The sequence below is a fragment of the Plectrocnemia conspersa genome, unplaced genomic scaffold (genome assembly GCF_051122295.1).
Source record: "Plectrocnemia conspersa isolate PC_06_02 unplaced genomic scaffold, ASM5112229v1 ptg000003l, whole genome shotgun sequence".
Taxonomy (NCBI): Eukaryota; Metazoa; Arthropoda; class Insecta; order Trichoptera; family Polycentropodidae; genus Plectrocnemia; species Plectrocnemia conspersa.
Genome location: NW_028277167.1, coordinates 21,589,156 through 21,614,305, shown reverse-complemented (window position 1 = coordinate 21,614,305; position 25,150 = coordinate 21,589,156). Strand labels below are relative to the sequence as shown.

At 30.9% G+C, this 25,150-nt stretch overlaps 3 protein-coding genes across 3 annotated transcripts in view; 1 reads left to right on the top strand and 2 right to left on the bottom strand.

Moving 5' to 3' along the window:
• Positions 1-634: 634 nt before the first annotated feature.
• Positions 635-2,196, bottom strand: LOC148236941 (GTPase Era, mitochondrial-like). Its single transcript, XM_088182667.1, has 5 exons — positions 1,883-2,196; positions 1,696-1,820; positions 1,456-1,627; positions 1,209-1,388; positions 635-1,145 (listed from the first exon to the last, which is right to left on the bottom strand). Exons 1-5 carry the CDS (start codon positions 2,084-2,086, stop codon positions 771-773), a joined length of 1,056 nt encoding a protein of 351 aa, XP_088038793.1. The 5' UTR covers positions 2,087-2,196; the 3' UTR covers positions 635-770.
• A 1,446-nt stretch (positions 2,197-3,642) lies between these two features.
• Positions 3,643-6,771, top strand: Ddx56 (putative ATP-dependent RNA helicase DDX56). The gene is made up of 9 exons (XM_088183233.1): positions 3,643-3,792; positions 3,866-4,090; positions 4,159-4,421; positions 4,498-4,758; positions 4,827-5,022; positions 5,092-5,250; positions 5,937-6,034; positions 6,219-6,582; positions 6,651-6,771. The coding sequence occupies exons 1-9, from the start codon at positions 3,715-3,717 to the stop codon at positions 6,720-6,722; spliced, it is 1,716 nt and encodes a 571-aa protein (XP_088039359.1). The 5' UTR covers positions 3,643-3,714; the 3' UTR covers positions 6,723-6,771.
• A 99-nt stretch (positions 6,772-6,870) lies between these two features.
• The window catches only part of SerT (Serotonin transporter), a 34,133-nt gene continuing 15,853 nt past the window's right edge, over positions 6,871-25,150 (bottom strand). The window contains exons 5-12 of the mRNA XM_088183232.1: positions 14,882-15,092; positions 14,674-14,812; positions 14,481-14,615; positions 14,238-14,416; positions 13,873-14,167; positions 9,986-10,186; positions 9,746-9,913; positions 6,871-8,141 (exon numbers count right to left, since the gene is read on the bottom strand). Coding sequence (XP_088039358.1) covers positions 8,070-8,141; positions 9,746-9,913; positions 9,986-10,186; positions 13,873-14,167; positions 14,238-14,416; positions 14,481-14,615; positions 14,674-14,812; positions 14,882-15,092 — 1,400 coding nt within the window. The 3' untranslated portion in view covers positions 6,871-8,069. The remainder of the gene's footprint in view (positions 8,142-9,745; positions 9,914-9,985; positions 10,187-13,872; positions 14,168-14,237; positions 14,417-14,480; positions 14,616-14,673; positions 14,813-14,881; positions 15,093-25,150) is intronic.

Below are 25,150 nucleotides of genomic sequence, written 5' to 3'. Positions count from 1 at the left end.
TTGTATCGGTAATCTCGGATCTACTTCTATGGCAGTCCTAACATCCTCACTAACAATCCCGAAGGACAACCCGGCCATACGTAGATATTTATTGTCAAAATTCCCAGATCGAAATTTTTAGGCACATTTGACACTTTCTAAATTTAATGGCATCCCTGCCCATTGCATTACAAATATTTTTAACTGCTATTGTCGCAATATGACCGAGTTGAAACTCAAAGCATAATATAGCTTAAATGAAATTATTTTATTTCCACTGTCATTGTTGATTTAATGTTGAAAAAATCGAAACAAAAAATATTCTATTACTAAATAGCATCATTGATACGACTACTGTTAATAAACACCGAAAGAACAGTGAAACTATCGTTATTTATAAAGGTATTAATTTTTGAAAATGTAAGAAAAAAATGCAGACTTATGGGACAACCTGATACTTTGGATTACCAACTCGAAGATCTGGTACATAATTTCGATTCATCTGGACTATAGAGTAATGTATCTCTACATAGGTTATATGTAATAGTTGTACAGCAAAATATACATTAGGCAGCGCTTAACTACACACTAAAAAAAACCAGGAGAGTTATAAGACAGTAAGTGATTCTTATAATACATAATTGAAACCAAAAAAGATATTTAAATTTCTTGTCTTTATTTATCTAAAATAACATAAAATTATAAGTAGGGAATATTATCTAAGAATGTAGTCTATGTTACATGGAGCATATTTAATGTGCAGCGAATATATTAATTAAATTATTTACAAACTAATGCTTTTTATATTCATCCTTGTTTATCTCAGCTTTGATATTTAATATGACTGTTATCGGTTTCTGAAAAGCTGAGGTAAGATCGCTTCTGACTTTATCTGATATTATTCTCCATCTGCCTCTACCAGCGCCAACTATGAATTTTTTCTTTCTTTCGTTTGGACATGTGACGTTTACGACAGCAATAATTTTATCAGACCCTTCTTCGAAATGTTCCATTTTGATTTTTAGCTTATAGGGTAATTCTTGCGGCAGAAAGTCCAATAATTTTGCTCGTACTTCGTTTAAGATTAGGTTCACAGGTTCTTGATCTGTCCAATTATTAGATGAATAAATCCAATTGCTATGTTTAGCATTTTTCACGAGATATTCCTATTAAAAACGATAAGTATTATAAATTAACACACTGACATAATTATACACAAATTTAAAAACCTTAATAGTCTCAGTGCCGTCTCCTTCCAGGGCTGATATCATAAAAACATCAGAAAAACCAGCATATCCACCATTGCATTTTCTTTTGTTGTTAACTATAATTTGATTTCCCGCTATCGTGTTGTTGGTTAATATCCTGACCAATTCCAAAAGTTGACTTTTTGACTTTAATAAATCAATCTATAAGAGTAAAAAATGATGATTTATTTCACTCTATTGAAACATATAAATATTTAAAATTTACTACCTTATTTAATATGAGGAAACTTGGAATAGCATTGTGTTTTTCTAGCAATTCAATCACTGTATTATTGAGATTGCTTTTTATATGTACATTGGAGACATCGTGCAAAACGCCTATTATATCAGCTTGGTTTAAACCTGTCCGAGTAGAGTCCATATCCTTTACCAAATTATATCTAAGCATAATTACATTTAATTTAATTTCATTTCACTGACATTAAAACGAATAATGAAATAATATTACTTTTTTATTTCCAAATCGTTGACTATTCCCGGAGTGTCCAGAAAAACTATCTGCGTATTTTCAAAGTTGCATATAGCGCGCGATAAACTTTTCGTGGTATGCACCTTCTTTGAAGTGGCGCATATCTAAAAATATTATAATCAAATATAAAGAGCAATCTAAACAAATTAAGTATGACAATGTGTACCTGTTTTTCGAGAAGCTGGTTTATCATTGTGCTTTTTCCTGCATTTGGCGCTCCGATAATTGCAACTTTGATTAATTTTTCTGATGTTTCATGTAACGGCTTATTTTCAATCGAAAATTGTCTTAAAACGATGAATACTTTATCATAACGGTGTATGATATTTTTATACGGAGCAAATATCTTTGTAACAATAGATGTAGCCATATTTATAGAGTATTCATAAAACTACGATCATATGCGGTTCAAACAACATAACCTCGAAAGAGAGTGTCACTTCAATACGCGACCGTAACTAAAATATTTTTGTCCATCTCAGTGTTTTTTTTTAAATAAAATTAATGCATGATAAAAAATATATTTTACTACATCTTTACGTATTCATTCGTGAGATAAAAAAAAAACTTGGACTGTGATGATCGATCACAATTATAATTTTATAATAACCAAAAATTCCAGTAATTAAAAAAATAAATATATTTATTACAGAATGTATTGTCACAATAAATTAATAACCAGGCTGTATCTTGGCATTCTTAGATTAAACCGAGGTCGTATAGTCGGTACAAAAGATCAGCCCTTTCCGAATGGGTGGCATTCATAATTCTTTCACAGGATTAAGGGGGGGGGGGGTTGAGTCAGCGGAATTGTGACAGTGTGTTATTTATTTAATTTTTTTGTATGCATTCACGAACGCCGTCGTTTCGAAACGATTGGACCAATACTGCTTTATACACAATCACACGTGTTTTGGATTCAGACCTAAGAACTAACCAGCACGCGTATCCCTACGCGTGCTGGTTAGTTCTTATGTCTAATTCTCGAAGGCTGTAAGACGGCGTTCGCGAGCGCATACAAAAGGCGAAACAGGTGTAAGCACATTCAAATCGAACGTTTACTTGAGCAATATATAAAATAATTGTTCCATAAAACGACTTATTTGTGCATTAAAGTTGAACAGATTAGATGTGAGCGAGCGGTAGCGAGCAAGCATTGGTCAGAATAGTCAATAGTGACTATTTGCAACGAATCCTTTTCCGAAGAAAAAATCCAAAGATTTATCTTACATAAATGCACATATTTCTTAAAATAGTTTATAGAAAAATTAAACCTGTTTTTTTATAATATAATAATAATAAAAATAATTATTCTAACACATAATTCCATCTTTGATGAATTGTTTTAAATTTTGAGAAACCAAACAAAATACGCATTAGAATAATAATATTATTAAAATAAATTACTAAGCTCAAAAAAAGGACTTCGCATTCGTGCCTAACGTGTTTCTTGGCTGGTATTGTATATGAGTCGCTTTATAATAAAACAACAATGACAAAATATATTAATTAACTATATAATATTAACAATTTAGTGCGAAATTCGCCTCTTTGCTTGAGCTACGAGGTTGTAAATATTAGCCTCAATGTTACTTTAATATATTCCCATAGAATTTTCAAGATTTGTATTCGTTATCCTTGTTTGAATGTTTGACTTATTGTGTTTCATCCTTGAAAAAAATTGTTCACAAGTACTATAAAATTTCAACGATTTCTCATGCAAAGTCCCGTAAATTATGCAAAGCAACGCTGTTAAATCTTGTTAATAACTCTAAATCTACACTAAGGTCAATGAGTTCCATCTGTAAGTTGTCTGGTGCACTATTTACATAATAGCAAATATATTGATGCTTCCATTAATGACGTCACAGGTTTTTCGTATTTTTTATTATTTTCGATATTACCTTGCTGTGTTGATTATTTTCTACACTAGCAATATTATCCATTTTGATAGGTCGCACGGCGGCGTGCTTCTGTTTTTGATCAGTCATTTGAAAAATGACCGATAATGCGTCGAACGAAGAAGACAAATTTGTTAATTTTCACGAAATGCACTTGGACGATAGGATCCTAAAGGTAGTTAACCATAAAGTTAAATGTTTACATTTATAGGTTATAAAGTTGTTGATTCAAACGTGTTTTATTGTAGGCTATTGCAAAACAAGGATGGATGACACCCACGTTGATCCAAGAGCGAGCCATTCCTCTATTGATCGAAGGAAAAGACGTATTGGTACGAGCCAGGACAGGCTCGGGAAAAACAGCAGCTTTTTCAATACCTATCATCCAAAAGATTCTCACATCTAAGCAAAAAGATACAGAACAATGCATCAAAGCGTTGATTTTGGCTCCCAGCAAGGAATTGTGCACTCAGGTATGTATAAAAAAGAAATTATTGTTTTAAAATTGAATTTATTGTAATTATAATGGTATTTATTATAGATTTGCGCTGCTGTTGAAGACTTGACATGTAAATGTTCGCGTGAAGTGCGATGCGTCGATTTATCTGTCGACGGTGATATCAAACTATTTAAACCGCTCTTACTAGAAAAACCAGATATTTTAGTATCGACGCCGTCTAAGGTTTTGGCTCATTTGAAAGCGAATCATTTATCACTGAAATCAACATTAGAAACGTTGGTAATCGACGAAGCCGATTTAGTCTTTTCGTTTGGATACGAAGATGAAGTAAAAGGACTATTGAAGTATTATTATATTGTATTTATTTATGTTGTATTGTATTGTTTTAGTGTATATATTAATTTATTTTTCCGTCTACAGTCACATGCCTAACGTGTATCAAGCCATATTAGCATCGGCCACTCTATCGGAAGATGTACAATCTTTGAAAAGGTTGATCTTGAGAAACCCGGTTATTTTGAAATTGGAAGAACCCGAATTAGCGCCCACTTCGCAACTGGAACATTATCACATTAAAGCCGAAGAGAACGATAAAGCTGCAATTCTTTATGCCCTATTGAAGTTGAATCTTGTGAGGGGTAAAACTATAATATTCGTCCGTACAGTCGATCGGTGCTACAAGTGAGTTTTATAATTATTAACGTTCCAATTGATCAAATTCAATAATTAATTTTATAATAATATTTTAGATTGAAATTATATTTAGAACAATTTAAAATTCCTGCGTGCGTTTTAAACTCTGAATTACCTGCTGCCATAAGATGCTTAGCTGTTCAGCAGTTCAACAAGGATAATTACCAAATTATCATAGCATCCGATGAGAAATCTTTAGAAAATCCTGATGGAGGTATGGACGCTGATAAAAAGAAAAAGAAGGACAAAAATGTAATTATAATCAAACACGATCAATACGTTTTTATCATATCATTATCTAATTATTTATGATATTTTTAGAAAAATGCTAAGCCTTCAAAACGTAGAAAAGACAAAGAATCTGGAATATCTCGCGGTATTGACTTTCAACGTGTTTCGAATGTGATGAATTTTGATTTTCCTGCTGATCTTAGTTCGTATATTCATAGAGCGGGTCGCACAGCTCGCGGTAATAATCAGGTATTTTTACAAACAATCTTTCAATCAAAACCGGAAACAAATCCATTCATTTCAACAGAAGATCATTTTAATAAATCAACATCGAATTAAATTATATATAAATTATATATATAATGAATGTCACATTTTTTATAATCTGACACAAAAAAGCATCTAAACTCGATATATCTGGGCATCCTGTGCCGTTCCACTCCATAGATGTATCTGTTATGAGAAGTATCATTCAAACCATCCTTAAAAATATGTCATATTTTATAATTTTGTTTAGCATATAAACTTTAAAAAACAATTTTCCTCGTTGATGGATCATTCTATCTTCTTATGTGTCGCTATCATGCAGGTTCATTGTTCGAAAACGTGGGCGAGGTATTGATGAATTATCACTTTCGGAATCTAACACGCTGTTTTCACAATTACTTGATGACTGTTAAACGATCTGCAAAATTTTCTTCAATAAATGTGTCTTCCTTTTGATCGGCTTTTAATTTTTTATTTAGGCACATTCATTTACGTGTATTCTAATCTGAAAGATTATGCTTTTGATTACTAAGGATTTACCTTCTCTCTTATGAAGAAAAAGTACTAATGTATAGAAATGGAATTATTTCTGATTTTGAGTGTTGAATAGAACATGATTTATATTATCTATGTTAACTATATAATACAGATGTTTTTTTAATTTCTAGGGTCAAGTTTTATCATTTGTATCAATGACGGAATCTAAACTATTCGACGAAGTAGAAAAACATCTATCGAAAGCTTACAACATGGAAAATGTTTTAAAGTATGTTTATTATATTCATTATTTAACTAATAAAATATCATGATGAAAACGATACTCCCGAATTGATAGTGCATGATTTGCATTGATCAAATTCATGTCGAACAAATCTTCTCGCTGAATAAAATGCTATTGCTAATTTTATTATATTTTCGGATCAACGTTGCATAATGGTGTTGCTTTTCAGGACTTATGAATTCTGCTTGGAGCAAGTCGAAGGGTTCAGATATAGATCGAAAGACGCTTGGCGAGCCGTGACTCGCATAGCAGTCAGAGAGGCTAGATTGAAGGAGATAAAGCAAGAGATTTTGAATTGCAAGAAGTTAAAGTCGTTTTTTGAAGATAATCCGTTGGAACTGTCGGCACTGAGGCACGATAAAGCGCTGCATACTGTCAGGATTCAAGAGCATTTATCAGACGTTCCCGAGTACATAATTCCTGAAGCGTTGAAAGATGTTAAGGGAATCGGTGGCTCGACTACTTTGTCGGGTGGTGTTAAGAGGAAGAAAGGGAAGATGAATTATGGAAGTAGTAAGGCTATGAAGTATAAGGTTAGTAGCGTTTTTGATTTATGGTTTGCTTTTTGTATGTTTTTGAGTTAAATGTGTTTTTTTTATAGGCGAGACAGAAGAATCCGCTGGGCAATGTAATGTTGAAAAGAAAAAGAAAAACCGAAGAGAGTACTTCATGATAAGTTTTTGTATTGCTTCCATTATTGTAAATAAAAAAATAAATTTCAATATTGTTTTTTTTTTACATGGTCACATATGTTTCTCTTACCTACATCTTTTCCGTATCTTATGCATATTTTTTAGGACTATGAGTGAATAAAACAGAAGTTTAAACAAAAAAGTTTATTAACGCTCAAAGCAGCATTGTTGACAATCGTTCGTATGGCTGAATCAAACGATCGCGAACAGCACTGAAAATAAAATGTGTTGAAAATACAACTTTAAATACAAAATAGCCGCAATATGCATACACATATTTTGAAAAGTGGCGTAATGGCTGCAACGCCACTTTTGCAATAAAAAACTCCTATAAGTACAAATATATATATCGTAGGTATATGAATATTTTTTATTTATTCAATCTAACATTCAACATCAATCTCTAAACATGTATTTCATAATAAGTATGATTTAATTCAAGTTTATTTTCTACCAACATTTTTTTCATACGGTTCTAAAGAATTTATGTTTCATTATCAGTTTGATTAAGCTTCTACTGTTTGATCGTATGTTTATAATAATATATATTATTTATATAGTCTACGGCTAAGCCCTTGTATACTTCTTTCTTAGCATGATACGGTATTTAAACATATTTCACTTACATTTAATCAAGCTGAATAAAGAATGATAATATATCCGAGTATATTTAAATCTATTTGAACCTACAGCGGTTTTTATCAATGACGTTAATACACAATATTTATAATACTACTTATTAATATATATTATCAAATAAAATCTACATTACAACGCCAATCAATATGTACGTTCACGTTATTTACAATTGTAACTCATTGCCCAAAGTTACAAGCGAGATAACATGATTTCAAAGTTAAAGCGATCACCGATGGATTATATTATATATTATCTACAAAGATATCATGCAAAATTTAATTCGTTCAACTTGAGTAAAACATTTAAATACATATTACTAGAATAACATTTCATGAGTTAAAATGAATGTTGTGTTAATAATATTAACGTATTTATAGTCGATCCAGCATTTCGTCAATATATGAGATACATAATATATGATATATGATTATAACAACGTTATATTATATACAATACACTCGTTCTAATATACATGGCTTTAACGTTGGACACAAACCAGCCTTAACAACAAGATTCGTTAAATAGTTTGCAACGGCGACATTCAGCATTAACGTAGGATTATAATATTTTTATATATGGTATTTTTAATAAACAGATAAGATTTCTATGTTTGAAGTTCTCCAAATTGTTGGTTGGATTGAAGTATCGGTTGAGATTTATACTAGCCATTCGTCAGATGGACGTTCGGGTCACACGTCAGTGCCAGTGCAGTAGTTGGACGAAGGTGGTGAAACTTCTGGCTTCATGATGAACTTGATACGCTAAAAGAAGAAAATATATTTAAAATTGTTTTGAAATCACTGCACATTTTTTGCAAATGCATTAATCGATGTGGTATTGTACAGATTAAAGACAAAACATTCACGCCGACAATCTTATTAAATGAAGAGATTTGATAGTAGATTCTTATTCTAAATCATTTTACATAGAATAAAATATCACATACTTCGCATTGAAGAATTTAAAAGTATAATTCAAAAGCGCAGCTAGAGTAGAAATATGAAAATTCATAAATTACAGCTAAACGGGAGGATCATTCTGCTGAAATTCTGTTGATAGCAATAACGTCGTGAATTTAAAGCAGGAAGAGGTTCATGGCGAATAAGTCATTCACAAAATTGAAAAAAAGTATTGCTTTGATAGTCGTTTAACGATCGATGAACTTCATGAACAATGCCATAAAGTACCCAGAACAGTTATTTATAAAATTGTTATCGAAATATCAGAAACTGCGAGCGCTGGGTGCCAAAATAAAGATCAGAAGCGAGACTTCTATAACGTTTAAATCATCAAACTCGTTCATATGCTTATCAAATGCATTTAGTTCATGTTTCCTATGTTGAAAAATAATTTAAGGGATGTTCTACTGATATTAAAAATCAATCACAAAATAAAACAGATTTTTCAAATAACTCTTGTATTATGTTTCTAATTTTGCTTTTCATATAGTTTTAGAACCGGTCAGTCTTTAACTTTTTAGTCTTCAGTCGTGTAACAACCCTAAATTAAAAAGTGTGTTATATTAAAGGAATTCGTGCAAGTACAGCTAGTAAAACTCTCATGTCGTTTTTGAGTGGTCGCGATTGACATCGGCATGATACTATGAATGCTCTCCAGTGTTAATTTAATATAGTCGTAGAGACATCTACATCTATAACACATCTGCAAAATTGAAGATGGCGCCAAAGCGCAGCGTTTGGGTGCCGCATATTTACTCTAAACGAGAATGTTATGTGTGTGTTGAGATATTAAATATGTAGGTAATGAAACGGTAACACTAAAAACTTCAAAATTATCATAATGGTAAAAAAATCCAAATATATTTAAATTATTTTTTTGACAAAATATCTGAAGAATGCTTTTAATAAATTAACTAATTAATGCATAAAAATTACAATTATATTATTAGATAAATAGTGTTATTTTTAAAAATAACTAATTACAAATGATTGATTTCACATTAACTATCGATTACTTAAAATATTATTTAATACGCTATCTTTCACGCATCGAATAACATAATTCTTTAAGGGACATTAGTCTCTCGATACTTGTATGATTTGCGATATAAGGAGACAATGGACGTGAAATAGACGCAATAGAGGTCTTCGAGGATGATGACATAGTAACTTTAGTGTTTCAATGGACACGGTATCGATTTCGCTCGCCTCACGAAGGCCAGCACTGTTTGTCTTTTCTTTATTTTTCTCTCGGGAAACTATCGGACGATAGAACCTCGAGTGTCTGATGAAGAAAGTAATCCTTCCCTTTGTTCCAGTCTCACGTTCCGTAACGACTTTAATGCATATGCATCGTTCGAGACTCTCCTCACAAATATAGACATTTTAGAATATATTGTACTTACATGAACGAATTTTCCTGGAGTGATTGCTAGTTTGTATAAGAAATACAACGGAATCCATATGACCGACGACCCAGTCAGTATCCATCCAACTGTGATGCTCCAATCTGGATATTTGTATTCTTCTCCCAACATTTCTTTGTATGATAGTAGAGAGAACATGAAGATGAACTAGAAGCAATAATTAATGTTAGCTTTATATTTAATAATATTTTTTTATGGACTTGATGAATATATATATACCAATAGGAAAACGGGACTGATGTAGTTCCAGCAGACTCTCCAGAAAATACCAGGACGATGACCTATCATCTGTTCGACGTCCGACGAGAATCTGTCAACTCCGTATACCCAGCAAACTCCAGCTGCCTCGACGAAGACGACGAACAAGATGGCCAATCCAGGTCCGTAGACGTTCAGCAGATTTACTAGATATACGCCTCCCTGTTGTATATTAATTATCCAATATATTACAATATTTTTCTCATTACAAACAATACGGAAAAAAATATAATTATAAAAATGTTAAAATTATTTTAATACATAAAGAGTAAGTTTTTAGTAAAATTTAAAATGTATAAAAATATCAGTGTACGATAATTTATATTTGTATCGTTTATAACTTATGAGATAATTTTTATTCTTCTTCCAAGCTTTCCACTATTTTTGGAAATTGTTCATATCTACATTGAGAGGCAGATTATATATGTATATCAGAGTGTCATTCTATTAGAGTTCTTATTTGTCAGTGAAAAATGATTTTTGTTCCTATGTTTGTTAACTATTAAGGATATTAAAGAGATAAATAATGCCACAATTTTATATATCAATACAAACGCTACAATTAATTGAGTTTAATAAAGTTACAAATAAATTTAGCTTAATAATGTTATTATTAATAAGTCGGCTTAGTATTCAAATTTGAATCTCTATCAATATCTCGATATATTCGATATGGTAGCTCAAATTTAGGATACAATAAAAACATTGTTTGTTTATGTGGGGGCCTATTTATATATGCATTTATTTTATCATGGCCAAAACTTGGCGGCACTCTGGTAACACTGATGTGGCGGCGATGCCTCGTTCACCGTTCTCATTATTCTTTACAAATTAAATAACATGTAGCTATAATACTTCAATTAATACTACTGCAGGGGCTCAATCTGTATCTAATTGGCATTCGTCACCATCCAAAAACATTGTTCATTTACATGTCACAAATGGTTGAAAATATAATTTATTTCATGATTGCTTTTAAGCAGTACAATTCAGCTTGTCTTAGTCCGTGGGCCATTTTTTCTTTTGCAAGCATTTCGGGGGGCAAAATTTTGACAGTTGCGAAGCGTCCCTTTGCTGTTCAAACCCAAACCTAACCTAATGAAAGTTCTAAAAATAATTATAGCTATAACTTTTATTAGATAAAGTCCAAAATACACACTAAGCCAACTTATTTCTCAGGGGGAAAAAAGCGGAAGAATAGGTACAGACAGAGATCGCATCTCACATAATGCACCATAGTTTATCTGCATTTCGATATTACACTATGTCTTAAAAATATGATAGCTATCCTTCCGATATTACTATGGACTTATAATATAAGAGGGCTGATCAAAGTATATTCAAACCGAATTTTGGTCAATAGGAGAGCGCAAAAACAATTATCACTTCTCAGAAGGCAAAAATTCACGTCAAAAGTAATAAAATCGTGTCGGCGCCATCGCAGTGGGAACGCTCGGTAACGAGCGTTCCCACTGCGACGGCGACGGCACGATTTTATTGCTTTTGACGTGGATTTTTGACTTCTGAGAAGGGATAATTGTTTTTTGCGCTCTCCTATTGGTTAAAATTCGATTTATATGTGCTTTATTGAATTCTCACTTGTTATATTGTTATAAAAAGTCTTAATATAAACGCTTGATAATCGAGTGTTTTCACCGCGATGGCACGATTTTATTGCTTTTGACCTGGACTGGAAATTCACTATATGGCAACACTAAGCAGCAAAGAAAATCAAGTTAATATTATGAGTAGATATTTTTAATGCCTAATTAAAATGTTTTGCATAAAAAATGATTTCAGAAAATATGTACAATATATACACGGAATAGCGTAGATCGTAATAGCGCAAACTAGTAAATCTGAGGTTGTGGGTTCGAGCCGGCAGCAACGCTCGAATTTTTATTTATAAAAAGTGCGTTTTTATTTTAAAAATACGGCATCAGCTGCAGTGACATCTATTGGTTATAAATTATATTACACATCATAATTATAATTATTAATATATGCAGATGTTATAGATACTCAGACTTTCAGTCTGATGGTTAAAACTTACTTGCAGGTATTCGTCATATCAGATTAACTTACTTAGTTGGTATAGATTTTCCCCGTTGTAATGTATTGGGCTTATGCCTGTCAGGTAACAACGGAAGATTAATTAAAAATAAATAAAAAAATGTTGAAACTGTAGCTAATTTTTTTTTTATTTGTAGCATAGAAAGAGTTAACTCGTACCTATTATTATTTATTGAAGAAATTATATTACGATGTTAAAACATATAGAAAATGCCATTTTTGTCATGAGGTTCGGAATCATTGTTTTTACCAAGATCAGGGTTCGTATCGAGGGCCCTGTATTACATTGAAAAAAAAGTAAAAAGTATATGATATTGAGCATTTAAAATTAGTTTATATTTGATAATCTTTGTAGAAACACATAATAGTTCACATTAATTTAATTTAAAATTTCATTATTTTAATGAATATAGTTATAGATAATTACATTGGTAACTGAGTCATAGTCATAATATTGAGAAATTAAGATTTTATAAAGTCTTCGCGTTGTCAATATATAAGTTGATATGGTGATTAATTTTTAATATTTATATAAGATATGATAGATGAAGTAAGATGAAATATTGCAAACTGTAGTGCCTTTATATAGTAGAGTCTAAATATGAGTTTGAGTGCATTATAAGGAGCTTAAAATGCCACACATTCTCCATTACTTAAAACTGCAGCCAAGAAGATACGGCTTGTTTTTGCTAACGAGAGTAGCACTTGTGAATTTATGACAGTTTCAAGTGGAACTTTTGATATATTCCTTACGAAACGTCTTGACCTTAAAGTTTTGCGTTGCATAGTTTCGCGAAATAGTTGGCACCTCGATGTGATTAATTAAAACACCATCGCGCGGAATGAGCGATGAACGTTACACGGTGGATATAGGAATTGATGAGGCGGTCTAGTGATGGAGTGCTCAGAAAACAAACGTTCCGACCTCATAAATTTAATCGCAAAGCATAATAAGGCCATTGATATCGCGCGCTGGCTCTCTGGCTTTTCCGAGTAGGTTTGTTATATGTATATATGTAGATAATGGAAAGAAGATTGCAGAAAACGAGAAAAAGTCAAACTGTTACTACTGAAAAGATTTTTTTCAATCAACAATAATAAATTAAATTTAGTAGCTCATAGCAAAATAATTATTTCTCTATGTGATTTATAATAAGCAAACTACAAATTAACTTAGTTGCTCACTAATTATATATTGATGATGAAATTATATTATACTATGAAACGATATCATCGATTAATACTCTGTTTTCTCTCTCTTGTGTATTGTAAATACATATATAAATATTTTCATATTGTATACGTAGGTTCATTACCTGCAAATCCATCTGTCGTTTGTGATAAATAATCGTCTGCGTTATTCTCTAGCGCATTTCTGTTCAGAAAAATCCCACGGGTGTCGGCGATAATGCGAACGTTCGAAGATTAGACAAGTGGAAATGATCAAAGATACTCAGACACTCGAATAAAAAAATATCATAAGAATTCAACGAATATTATTTGGTGAAATATGTTATTATTATTAACATATAAGTAAAATATACATTACAAAAAACCGATAAATAAACAAAAAAGTTTGACATTCTTTGGTAGCATTGACAACACGCGAAATCCCTATACAAATGTATTGAAGCTTTCTAGAGAAACTCCATTGAGATTTGTCCGGTTACCACAGATTGATGTTGAAAACGATGTATAATACTTTAATCGCCTGATTGACTGAAGTGTAGTTACCTTTATTATATGATATTTTAAGTAAATGTATTAATACTTACGTAAGTAGTTGTGGGTAGAGCGCATATGTAGATGAACACCAGAAGAACTAACACGAATATCTCCCTTCTCCTTCCCAAAGCTCTAGGATATTCGTCGCACAGAGCCGTGATCATAGCTTCCAAGCCTCCAAAGGTGCTATCTAATCCGAGGGTAATCAACATCAAGAAGAATATGATCGACCAAAAGACAGAACCGGTCATCGTGGCTATGGCTTCAGGATAAACAATAAAGACCAAACCAGGACCTTCGAGACCCACTTCTTTTATGCTCTTATTCTGGACGTGTGCCATATATCTAAATTAAAACAATTTTGATATATAAAAAATGAACTATTTTATGTGATATTAGCATCAATAAGACTTACCCTAAGACTGAAAAGATGACGAAACCAGCCAAAAAGCTGGTCAAACAATTGATGGTAGAAGTAAGGATTGCGTCCCTATAACAATTGTTATTGAACTTGTTATAGCTAGATAAAGCTAACAGAGTACCAAAGCCTGGACCGAGTGAGAAGAATATCTGAGAAGCTGCGTCGATCCATACCTAATGAACATATAAAAACAATAATCACATATGATTTAAATAAAATAATAAAATAAACATGTACTTTTTTATTCTGCAGTTTTTCCCATTCTGGTGTTAGATAGTATCTTATGCCGTCGCCGGCTCCTGGAAGACTTATTCCTCTAAACAGTAGGATTATAAGGACGACGTAAGGAGCCAGTGCAGTTACCCATACAACCTATTTATAAATACATTAGAAACATATATTAAATATTAAGTGTACGATTGAGGCATACTTTTCCAGTGCTCCTAACGCCTTTCCAGAGTGAGAAATAGACTAAAACAAATACTCCAAATACGCATAATGCCAAGGAAGGTTTTATAGGACCCATCATGTCCAATCCCCTGGATTTGTACTGCTCCAAGACGTTTCGTCTAAAAATTAAATGTTTTCATGAGCATCGATCTAGCCGTATGTTTGTGAGATGTTAAAAAAGTAATTACTCGAAAAACTCTTTGGCAGGACTTGTCGAATTGGGGTTGGAAGGGCGGGCGGTGACGGGGGCGCAGTCTGGGGTGTTCCAAGAGTTTCCGCAGCTCGTCCAAGGTAGTTCTTCTTGAAAAGACGCGAAGAGGTAGTAAACTGCCCATCCAATTATGGTGTTGTAGTACATTCCCATGTAGATGTCGATCAGACATATCGCGTAGCCGATACCTAGATTAAAGGTAAATTGCTATTTAGAAGAGATTAATTGAAAAAGATACATAGTTAGCGAAAATGCTTTTGAATTATATATAAAAATAAACGCTACTTCACTCCTATTGATATTTTAATTTTACTTTCATGACTTGATTTAGATATGGTGATTATGATAAATTGGAAAAAAAGTACATTAAACAAATACGACGCGAGAATTAATATTTATTGAAATGTATAGCAAAAATCTGTTTTAATACTAATCTTTAAAAATTAGTTAAGACATAACTTAAAAGTATTTTCAGGTTTAGGAGAAAATTAATAAAAAAATACAGAGACAAATAAAAACAATAAGTTAATGGCCAAGGAGTTTGGTCTGGTTTGGTGATTTCTCTGACTATGAAAAGTTAGTAAAAAAGTCCTGTAAAGTTAGTTTTATTTTACAATATATCTGAAGGTAAGCAATAATTAAAAATAAAAATTAATAAAAAATATTTTTTGCACCGCTATTATTTTTCCTAAGAAAAGGGCTCAAAATTTTCAACAACAAAAAATCTTTTGCAAACAGAAAGCACACATAAAGTTTAAGATAATATTTTTTTTTGTCAAAAAACTTAATTAAAACATTATTTTCTTAACGTTTTAATGATTGATTATTTTGCGTAAATACATATGTAAATATGTAACTAATATATGCATTTCACAGTTAATTAACAATCTGCATTAGAATAAAAATATTTTTAATAAAAAGTATATGATCTATCAATAAAATTATTAAATATTTTACTACAGCAAATAAAAACGGATACCTTACTAATTAACGATATGTATGTAAGTAATAATAATTAAGAATGCCTAATTTTTGTAATACTTCTTAATCCAATCTAAAATGTACGAAACACAATGACTGAGATTAATTTTTATCTTATCATGAATTATTAAATATCTAACACATATTTATATTTCTTAAAATGTTCTTAAAAGTCAGGAATAAAATAGCAATAAATAAAAATATAACGAGTTAGTGAGGTATACTAACAAAACAAAAAGTTTCAAACACAAAGCGTTAGGTTATGAGATAGATTCGACTCTTCATAGTGATGCTGATTAACTAAGAAATCATTATGGTACAAAAAAGATCTTTCCGTAGCAAATTTCTAACGTTATTCGCATTTTTTTGGGACACTGTATTATTTGACATGACTTTTACAATAAATTTAATCTCGGAGTTTTAGAATTAATTACATTTTTTATTCGCACCATACGTCGATCAGATAAGGGCACGTTCATACGAACTCATCTGTGCGGAAAATGACGTCACGCCAGTGGTGACACGCGTGTGTTTGTGTATCATTCATCGTTGGGGTTCATAATCGCCTATTTGAGAGGATTAACACGCGGCTGTGGATCTTATCGGATCGTAAAAGTGTATACGAGCGATGATGGACCAAGTTTATACGCAGCCAAAGCTACGTCCCTCATCTTTCGAATTATTATACGATAAAAAAATATAACCCAGGTGAACCTCTGTCGATTTTAAGGTGTTTTATACACAAATTTGTATTAATGTGTCAGTTGGAATTTATTTACTGAAAAGTAAAATTATGAGGTATGTTACTTTTTAATCAAATCACTAAATAATCTTACTTATTGTAGATTGATTAAAATAAGCAGATACAAAAATATATAATATAATATTATCTAACAATTTTATATTTTAATAATTATACGTTCAATTATAATATGATATGATTAAAAATATTCACTTTATGTAATAGATAGCAATGTGATCATGAAAACGCTAGGCTTTTCTTATCAAAATAAGCTCATTTTACAAGTGGATCTTATATCCGTCATTTGGTATCCATCAAAATCTGATTAGCATAATACGCCCTTTTTTATTCGATCGAATTTATTATAAATTTGTTTGAATTATGTATGTTTGCTATATGAACGAATTATGTATCTAATGTTAGAGTTGCTACCTGAGAGCGCATCAAAGTTTTACTATCTTTACATGTAGGCGCAAACACACTAGAATTTTATCAGTGTATAAAATATAAAGGTGTTAATAAAAAGAACCATTCGCCGAAAGATTACGCCCTTCGGTGTCTATCTGCGCGATTTTAATGCCACAATATTTTTTGGGGTTGCAAAAAATCAATCAACATTCTCCTTTATTCGGCCCTTCACGCCAGGTCGTATAAAATATTCGCAAAATTGAGAAGCAACGTCGTAAAAGCGAGAATTGTTGAGATTTTTACGTACCCATAATTATTATATTCCTTGTACATGTGGCGTATAAAAGTTTGGTTTAATGATAATTAAATACCTAATGGATATACACATGTACATATATAGATACACTTAAAAATTTAAGAAGCATATTATACATTCATTGAAAGTTATAAAATATTTCAATCAACTCGTGCTATATAATAATAATATATAAAATTATATAATAAATAAATAAACGATGCAAAATAGGCATATACAACATTTTTGTTATATACAATATTGTTTTCCTAATCATGCATGAAATCAAAAAAAAACGCTAGCCCTCTTTCAGAGAGAAAAAAATAATATATCAAAATAGCGCTTCAGCAACTTTTTCTAATATTTTATTTTATTTAGAAGAAAATTTTCTGTTCCTCTATCAACTAAAACTATTTTATGTGGATTTTTCCATAAAACATAATTATCTTTATGTGTAAGAGAATTTTCTTGAGATGCTATGAATAATTTTGATCGAATTTTATTTTTTTAACATATTGAATTATCAATATGAGGCCCATAATAAATTAAATAATATTTTTATTTAGAGCACAATTTATAAAATCAAATTAAATATGAATATGTATGACATCTTCTTCGTTAATCAAATATCGTTTTTAATCAAACCAATTAATACCAGGCAATATGGCGTTCGTTTCGGATTGAACGAAAATCAATTTGATTCCCTTTCTTGGCAACGGAATTGATTACAGTTTAAATTCTGCTTCTTTATATCGCATCGATGCCATAATTCATCTTTGTAAAGCGACATTTGACTGCTTCTCAACTCTTTCACGATGTGTCTTTTTACAGCAATTCGAGTAGTCAATATATTAAACAATTCTTATGTAAAAATAAATTTGTCTAAATATAATTAATTTGAGCCTTAACGTAAAACAATTGTTATCTGTTTGATATATATATTATTGTATATAATAATTTAGAATAAACTAAATGGTATTATCTTAGCTACCTACTACATATTATACATACGCTATATAAATCGCACGTAAACGGCCAAGACGAGATAAATTATTGTAGAGGAAGAGAAAAATAAAAGGGAAAAGATAGATAGAAAGAAAGACCCAAGTGAAGAACGTGTTTTATTGGCATCGTCAGGGTGTATCCGAGAAACGCACACCTTGCTACCAGAGCTTGCTTCTACTGACTTTTTGTCTTTTATTCTGTTTTGTATTCGCGATGCTGCGTATTTTTTTGCTCCTTCTCAATAACGACTCTCGGGAAAAGTTTACCGGTGTCACAACTTGGAAATCTTCGAATATCCACGATCTAAATATCCTTTATAGGTACATCTATAAGAAAGATTTGCTTATTGTGTATGAAATAAGGGGTCGAGATACTTAAACGCAGGTCCGTTGAAAAGTTGCTACATTTCAAAACTTTATTCTGCTAAAGACTTGATATAATTAAGGGTGTGTAAAACAAGGCCACAGATTAAAATTTGAGGGACAGTCTGGTTGTAACGTATATATTATTTTAGCCATAAAGCACTCTATGTATCTTTGGTTATTAAACTAAATCTTACCGCCTTCGGAAAGGTCTCCCCTGTTTGCTTTTCATTAGTCTCAGATCAAAATTGATCCTACCAAAGTGACACAAATACTTATGTACATAATTTATATTACAGGGACCTCTCGATCATGCACTTTTAAAATGTTCTGTGTTTATTTGTTATTAAACTCGAGAAAGCGCCTATCGTATAAATTTGTCAACGTTTTCTTCGCACAGATATCTCTGTGTAATTGAATTTCACCATAGACTTCGAATGGTTTCAAGGAAACATCTTTCAGCGTAATGCACTTATTTAAGACTTGTGCGCCGACGATAAATGAATTCTAGAACTTGAGAAATAATATACCTAAAATAATACACAAAATGTAAACCTAGCTGTTAAAATAATAACAGGGAAACATAATAATAAATTTATTACCATTAAAAACAATATCAGAATATATGTTATTTATTTACAACTTAGTTTAATGTTCTAAAGTTTAGATGTATAAAACATAATAATTAAAATTGTCTTGAAAAATACGCTCCAAAAAATGTTTTACAAAAGTATTTTTTTGATAGTATACATTATTTTTCTGCTTTAGATTCAATAAAAATTTCATTCACCAATATATTAACCAAAATCCTATGTAATTCAGAAACATAAGTTTTTTGTTATTAAGCCATGGCAAAATCATTATCAGATATTCGCGAGTCCGTACCTTTCTTTGAATCTATAATAGAATACCTTTTAATGGAATATGTATTTATATTTTCTGTTGTAAGCTGACAAGCATAAGCCCAATGCGTTACAACGTAGTAAATCAGTACCAACTGAATAAGTCAAAGACATAAACTACTTACTATTAAGTATTAACCACTGGACTAAAAGCGAGAGAATCGGTGACATCTACATATAATTAATTATAAACTATCATATATTTTAATATACAAATTATTAATAGTGATTTTTTTATAAATCCAAATTTTAATCTAATGCGAAGACCTGAACCCGTATCCTCTGGGTTATCAGTCCATCTCTTACAGACTTTATGGTATTTTTAATCTTGACCAATAAGTTTATTTGATAATTGTTAAATACAATTTAATGGTATAGTAAATATTAAAAAGTAAAACAGCTTTAAGAAAAATCGTTCATGAAAAAAATATGCTTTGTAGATAAAGTGCTGTGTGTTGTTTTCGGAAAGTAATGACACAACGAAATATGTTTTATAAATAGTGGAAAAGTGAGCTGTTATATAAAAAAATAATAATTACTACTATAAAAAACTATATGTCATAACGATCTTTGTGAAATATAAAGAAACCCCATGAGAATGACTTTTTATATTGAGTTTTGTCAACATAATTTTTGGATAAATAAAATTTATTATATTTAATAAATAATGAGTTCGAATAAATAATAGTATATACTTAGAACACTATAGTTAATTTTAAAAATGTACAACAAATCACTCATTAAATATAATGCAATTAAAACTGATATTAGAATATTTTATTAAAGCAAAAGTATATTTTTAAGAAAATTTGAAAAAAATTGGTGGTGTTACAAAACGATACTTTATTGTTAAAAAAAATATTACTAGAAATCCTTACTCATATTAACGTGATTTTAACCCTTTGGGCTCGCTATATAAACCTAAACCAATAGGCCTCCAGCTGGTGATACTATTTTAATAAACTTATATTTAAAAATATACATTTTTATCATAATTATTGAGATAGTGAGTTTTTTTCGGTGACAAAATTTAAGTACCATTATGTCTGTCTCAATAGTGTCCGATCGCTCTTCGGTTCACTCAGTGATTTACGAGCGGGTGACGGTTGTGTCATCAATAAAAAATTAAATTAAAAAAACATATTTCTAAATGCTATAAATATATATATATATATATATATATATATATATATATATATATATATATATATATATATATATATATATATATATATATATATATATATATATATATATATATATATATATATATATATTATAAAGCAATATAGTATACATTATTTGCCTTAATAAGTAGCATAAATTTTATATGTTTTTATTGATTCTATTATTTAACCCTTTGAACGCGGAAATCGACTAAAGTCGCCCAATTGATTTTTTTTATTTCTTTACGCAAAAATCAGTAAAAAAAAATGCTTTTGAAGAAAAAACTTTTTTTGTGAATAAACATAAAATATCATTTTAAATAAATAAAAATTAAAAAATCAGAACATTTAAACACAGTATCAAGGTAAAATTTGCATTTTTCAAAAAAAAAAAAAAAAAATTAAATATTATTTTTGATTAACGCGTTCAAAGGGTCAATATTTATTTTGAAAGAATTTGATTAAATTCTAGCAAAATAATCACAAAAATAATTATATTTTATTAATAATTTATTCGGGAAAGTTTGAGAGTCGTCATATAGCACAACTAATTGAGCTGATTCGAGCGACGCACAAGTCTAAATTAGTGCCAATACGTTTTGATTTTCCATTTTATAGACGTATTATGACAGCGCTTCCTAATCAAATGTATCGCTCGACTCAGACTGAGAGTTTTCCGAGCCGAGGGGGGGGGGGGATAATTTGCTTACTCGGCTTTGCCTCCTCGTAGACAAACTGTTTGCCGTCACTGATCAACCGCTCGAACAGAACGTAGCGACAATTATTTTAGTCTAATTCGTGCTATTCAATGTTCATTTCGAATGGAAAGTATTGTCAATAAATAAAGTGGATTCTTAAAATAGTATTGATTATCCACATTTTTTTTTATATATTTTGAATTCTAAAATATTTTTTTATAAAATAATCGAATGTTAAAAGCGCAATTATTTGACAAAACATTTACTTCATAAAAACGCTGAGAGTTATAAATAAATGCAGCTTATTATTCGATTCAGATTATAATAATAATTTATCATTACTTTAATAATATTGATTTACTAATAGTAGTTAAAAATAATTAATCATGTTTTTAATTGCTCATTTATAGCAAATCTAACGATAAATTAATAATGTGGTAGTAATAAGATTTTAAACTAGCATACATATTAGGCAATCACTCAGAGAGAGAGAGCTACGTATTATTCACACGCTACTTAATTATCCTAAGTGATGGAACTATGAAACGACAGTAGGAGAAATGAAGCAGAGCAATTACTACTGCTTGAAAAGGATGCAAATAAAACAACTCTGTGATTCTATAAGTATGCGTTGTACTGAAGAAAAAATGGTTTGATTTATATTAAAGTTTAAAAATTAAAAAGAAAAGTTTGGGGTGGATAGATTCGGTCCCTTTCGGAATGATTGATTCGATCGGCAAGGTAAGTGTGCGCCCAACACCTTATCATGTTCATTCGCCGAGAGTACTGTGGAAATTCAGTGGCCTCTTCCGAGTCATCACCTGTTTGTCTTCTTAAAAGTATTGCCTCATTTATATTTATAGGATTTCTTCTCCCCGCATTTCATTATGTCCACGTTCGGCTGAATCTGATGCCGAGGCCTCATACATATACATTTAGCACGTACTAAACTTTTCCTCTATCTCCAGCCTGAAACCTACTGTAGGGGCCGTTTACCACTAGACATTCGAATATCAATTCACACGCCGAGAAAAATAATACGTATTAATTATTATTATTTGTTAAATAAATAAAATAAAAATAAACGTTTTAAATCAATTAAAAAAGATTTATGTTTTAGTTACTAAATACAACGAAACTTTTTTATATTGTTATTTAATTCTAGTCCGTTAAATGTTGATAGGCTTAAGCTGATCAGTAACACGATTTTTATTTGCGGCATTCCACGACATGAATTATCATACTGAAAACCTAAAATTGTTAGTAAAAATCTACTTTCTCAACGGAGTTTATGTATTTAAAAAAAATGCGATACAGCATTAATGATATTCTGTATTCTAATAGTCTAATGTATAAAGCGTTAGAATAGAATTCATTACATTGTAGTGGAAAAATACTTCTCAATGAAGCAATTTATAAAACTGTTGGAGGGTGGTGTTTACAATCCGTTAATAATCAGATATTTTCTTCTGAGAGCTGTACTGTGCCTTAAAGGTTCAAAAGCATCGTCAAGGATGCTTCTTTAACACGAGCCATCCAGCTATGTTTGGTAATATCAATCTTTACCAGCACATTAAATTAGTGGTGTACATCGGTGACTAATACCTAAAAGACGTACGTTTGAATCCCATATGTATATTATGGCTTATAATTTATATCGTGTCTGAGAGATTGGAATTATTATATAATTATAATTCCAATCGATCGTTACAAATTTATTTTTTATAGATGTTCCTAATCTCATGGATGAATAATTAAAATAAAATCATCATATTTGTAATGGAATATTAAAAAACAGCGAATAACTATAAATAAAATACAATTATGTATTATTTATATTTCTTTTGATTTACATATTTTGATTTAAGTCTTGTGACTCACTACTTGCATAGTAGCTGTTGATTATGTTTTTTTACCATTGAGACGCATTGGGCTGATGTTTATCATGTTACAGTAAAAAATAAATGTGAGATAGTGCACATATTTTTAAGTGTAGACAAATAGCTCATTATTTAAAAATTTTCAATACCAGATATGTACGACCTAGTTAGATTTTAATTAATCATCACGATATTCATTCATGTGATTAGGAAAATCTAGGTAAACCTAATCTGTGACGATCGATTGGAAGTATAATTATATAATAATCACTAATTCACGATAAAAAATTAGGTATAGAAACACTAAGGTCCGTATGATAAAACTCAGCTCTTTCAGATCAATAGTCAGAGACTTATGCCACTCGTCTTTAGTTCTAGTATTTATAGATGTACATACATAAAGTAGCGTAGCTAGGCTATGTGCCGCCCAGGGCGATCCTTAAAATTGCCGCCCCCCCCCCATACATTTTTTGCATGGTCATAAAATCAGCATTTTTTTAAATAATAAATTCGATTATTCGTGGATTTATATATGTTTTAGTGCATTCAGGGTACCACACTAGACGATCCCATCGCGAATATGCCGCCCCCAAGCAAGTGCCGCCCGGAGTGGCCCCCCCATAGCTACGCCACTGCATACAAATATGCATGTGTTTAAAAACTGTCAATTCATGATGGACAGATTTTAAACTACTAGCTGGAATCAAATTTTAATTCAACTCAAACTAGTAGAAACGTATTTAAGAATACTACATACAATCATATGACGCATAAATTTGACGTCAGATAATGCTGTTAAAGTAGGTAGCGCTATATATGTACATTTATAATTTCACTGCTATATACTGTGTGGCATGTAATATTTTGCTGAGGATTATTGGGTCGATTATTAAAAAATATGTGCGTCATTTTAGATGTAGAGAGCAAAGTTCTAATATATCTACACTTAATCAAAATAGATCTGATAGAACTGCCAAATAATATAGAAAGCGAAATTGCTTAGGAAAAATTCAAGTCAACTTAGAACAGTTTAAGGTTACTTTATAAAATGTATTTTATTCATACTCTGTTTGTCCTTAGATTACTATTGACTTCTAATATAAGAGGGCTGACCAAAGTATATTCAAACCGTATTTTGGTCAATAGGAGAGCGCAAAAACAATTATCACTTCTCAGAAGACAAAAATTCACGTCAAAAGCAATAAAATCGTGTCGGCGCCGTCGCAGTGGGAACGCTCGGTAACGAGCGTTCCCACTGCGACGGCGACGGCACGATTTTATTGCTTTTGCCGGGAATTTTTGACTTCTGAGAAGGGATAATTGTTTTTTGCGCTCTCCTATTGGACAAAATTCGGTTTTGATGATCTTTATTCGATTCTCACTCGTAATATTGTTATAAATAGTACAATCGAGCGTTTTCACCGCGATGGCTACAAAAGATACCGAGAGTACTACAAAAATAAATTGAGAGTCAATTTTAGCGCATGAAAAATAAAAAAAATTGAAATAGCTGTTTGCCAAAAAATCTAAAGAAGTATAAATTAGATGAAAAAATACATATGCTTTCCGTTATTGTTAAACTAATCGCAAAATAACATCTTAAAAAAAAACACAAGTGAGGTATCTGCGAAGATTAGCTGATATTTTTATATGTTAAAAAATCAAATCAATAATATATTGAAACAAATAATAAAATAAATTTATTGTAAGCTAAATTGTGCCCTCAAAAACTGAAAATTGTGCCACACAACCTAACTGAACGAGGACTGTTCAAATAAAAAGTGAATGGTCTCTAGAATTAAGGCGA

Bases quoted from the DNA above. Each gene is read 5' to 3' on its own strand.
- LOC148236941 (XM_088182667.1), bottom strand. From the start codon at position 2,086: ATGGCTACATCTATTGTTACAAAGATATTTGCTCCGTATAAAAATATC. The intron at 1,821-1,882 runs GTACACATTGTC...TAATATTTTTAG, and splicing joins ACCAGCTTCTCGAAAAACAG to ATATGCGCCACTTCAAAGAA. The intron at 1,389-1,455 runs GTAGTAAATTTT...TTACTCTTATAG, and splicing joins GTTTCCTCATATTAAATAAG to ATTGATTTATTAAAGTCAAA.
- Ddx56 (XM_088183233.1), top strand. From the start codon at position 3,715: ATGACCGATAATGCGTCGAACGAAGAAGACAAATTTGTTAATTTTCAC. The intron at 4,091-4,158 runs GTATGTATAAAA...TATTTATTATAG, and splicing joins GCAAGGAATTGTGCACTCAG to ATTTGCGCTGCTGTTGAAGA. The intron at 6,583-6,650 runs GTTAGTAGCGTT...TTTTTTTTATAG, and splicing joins GTAAGGCTATGAAGTATAAG to GCGAGACAGAAGAATCCGCT.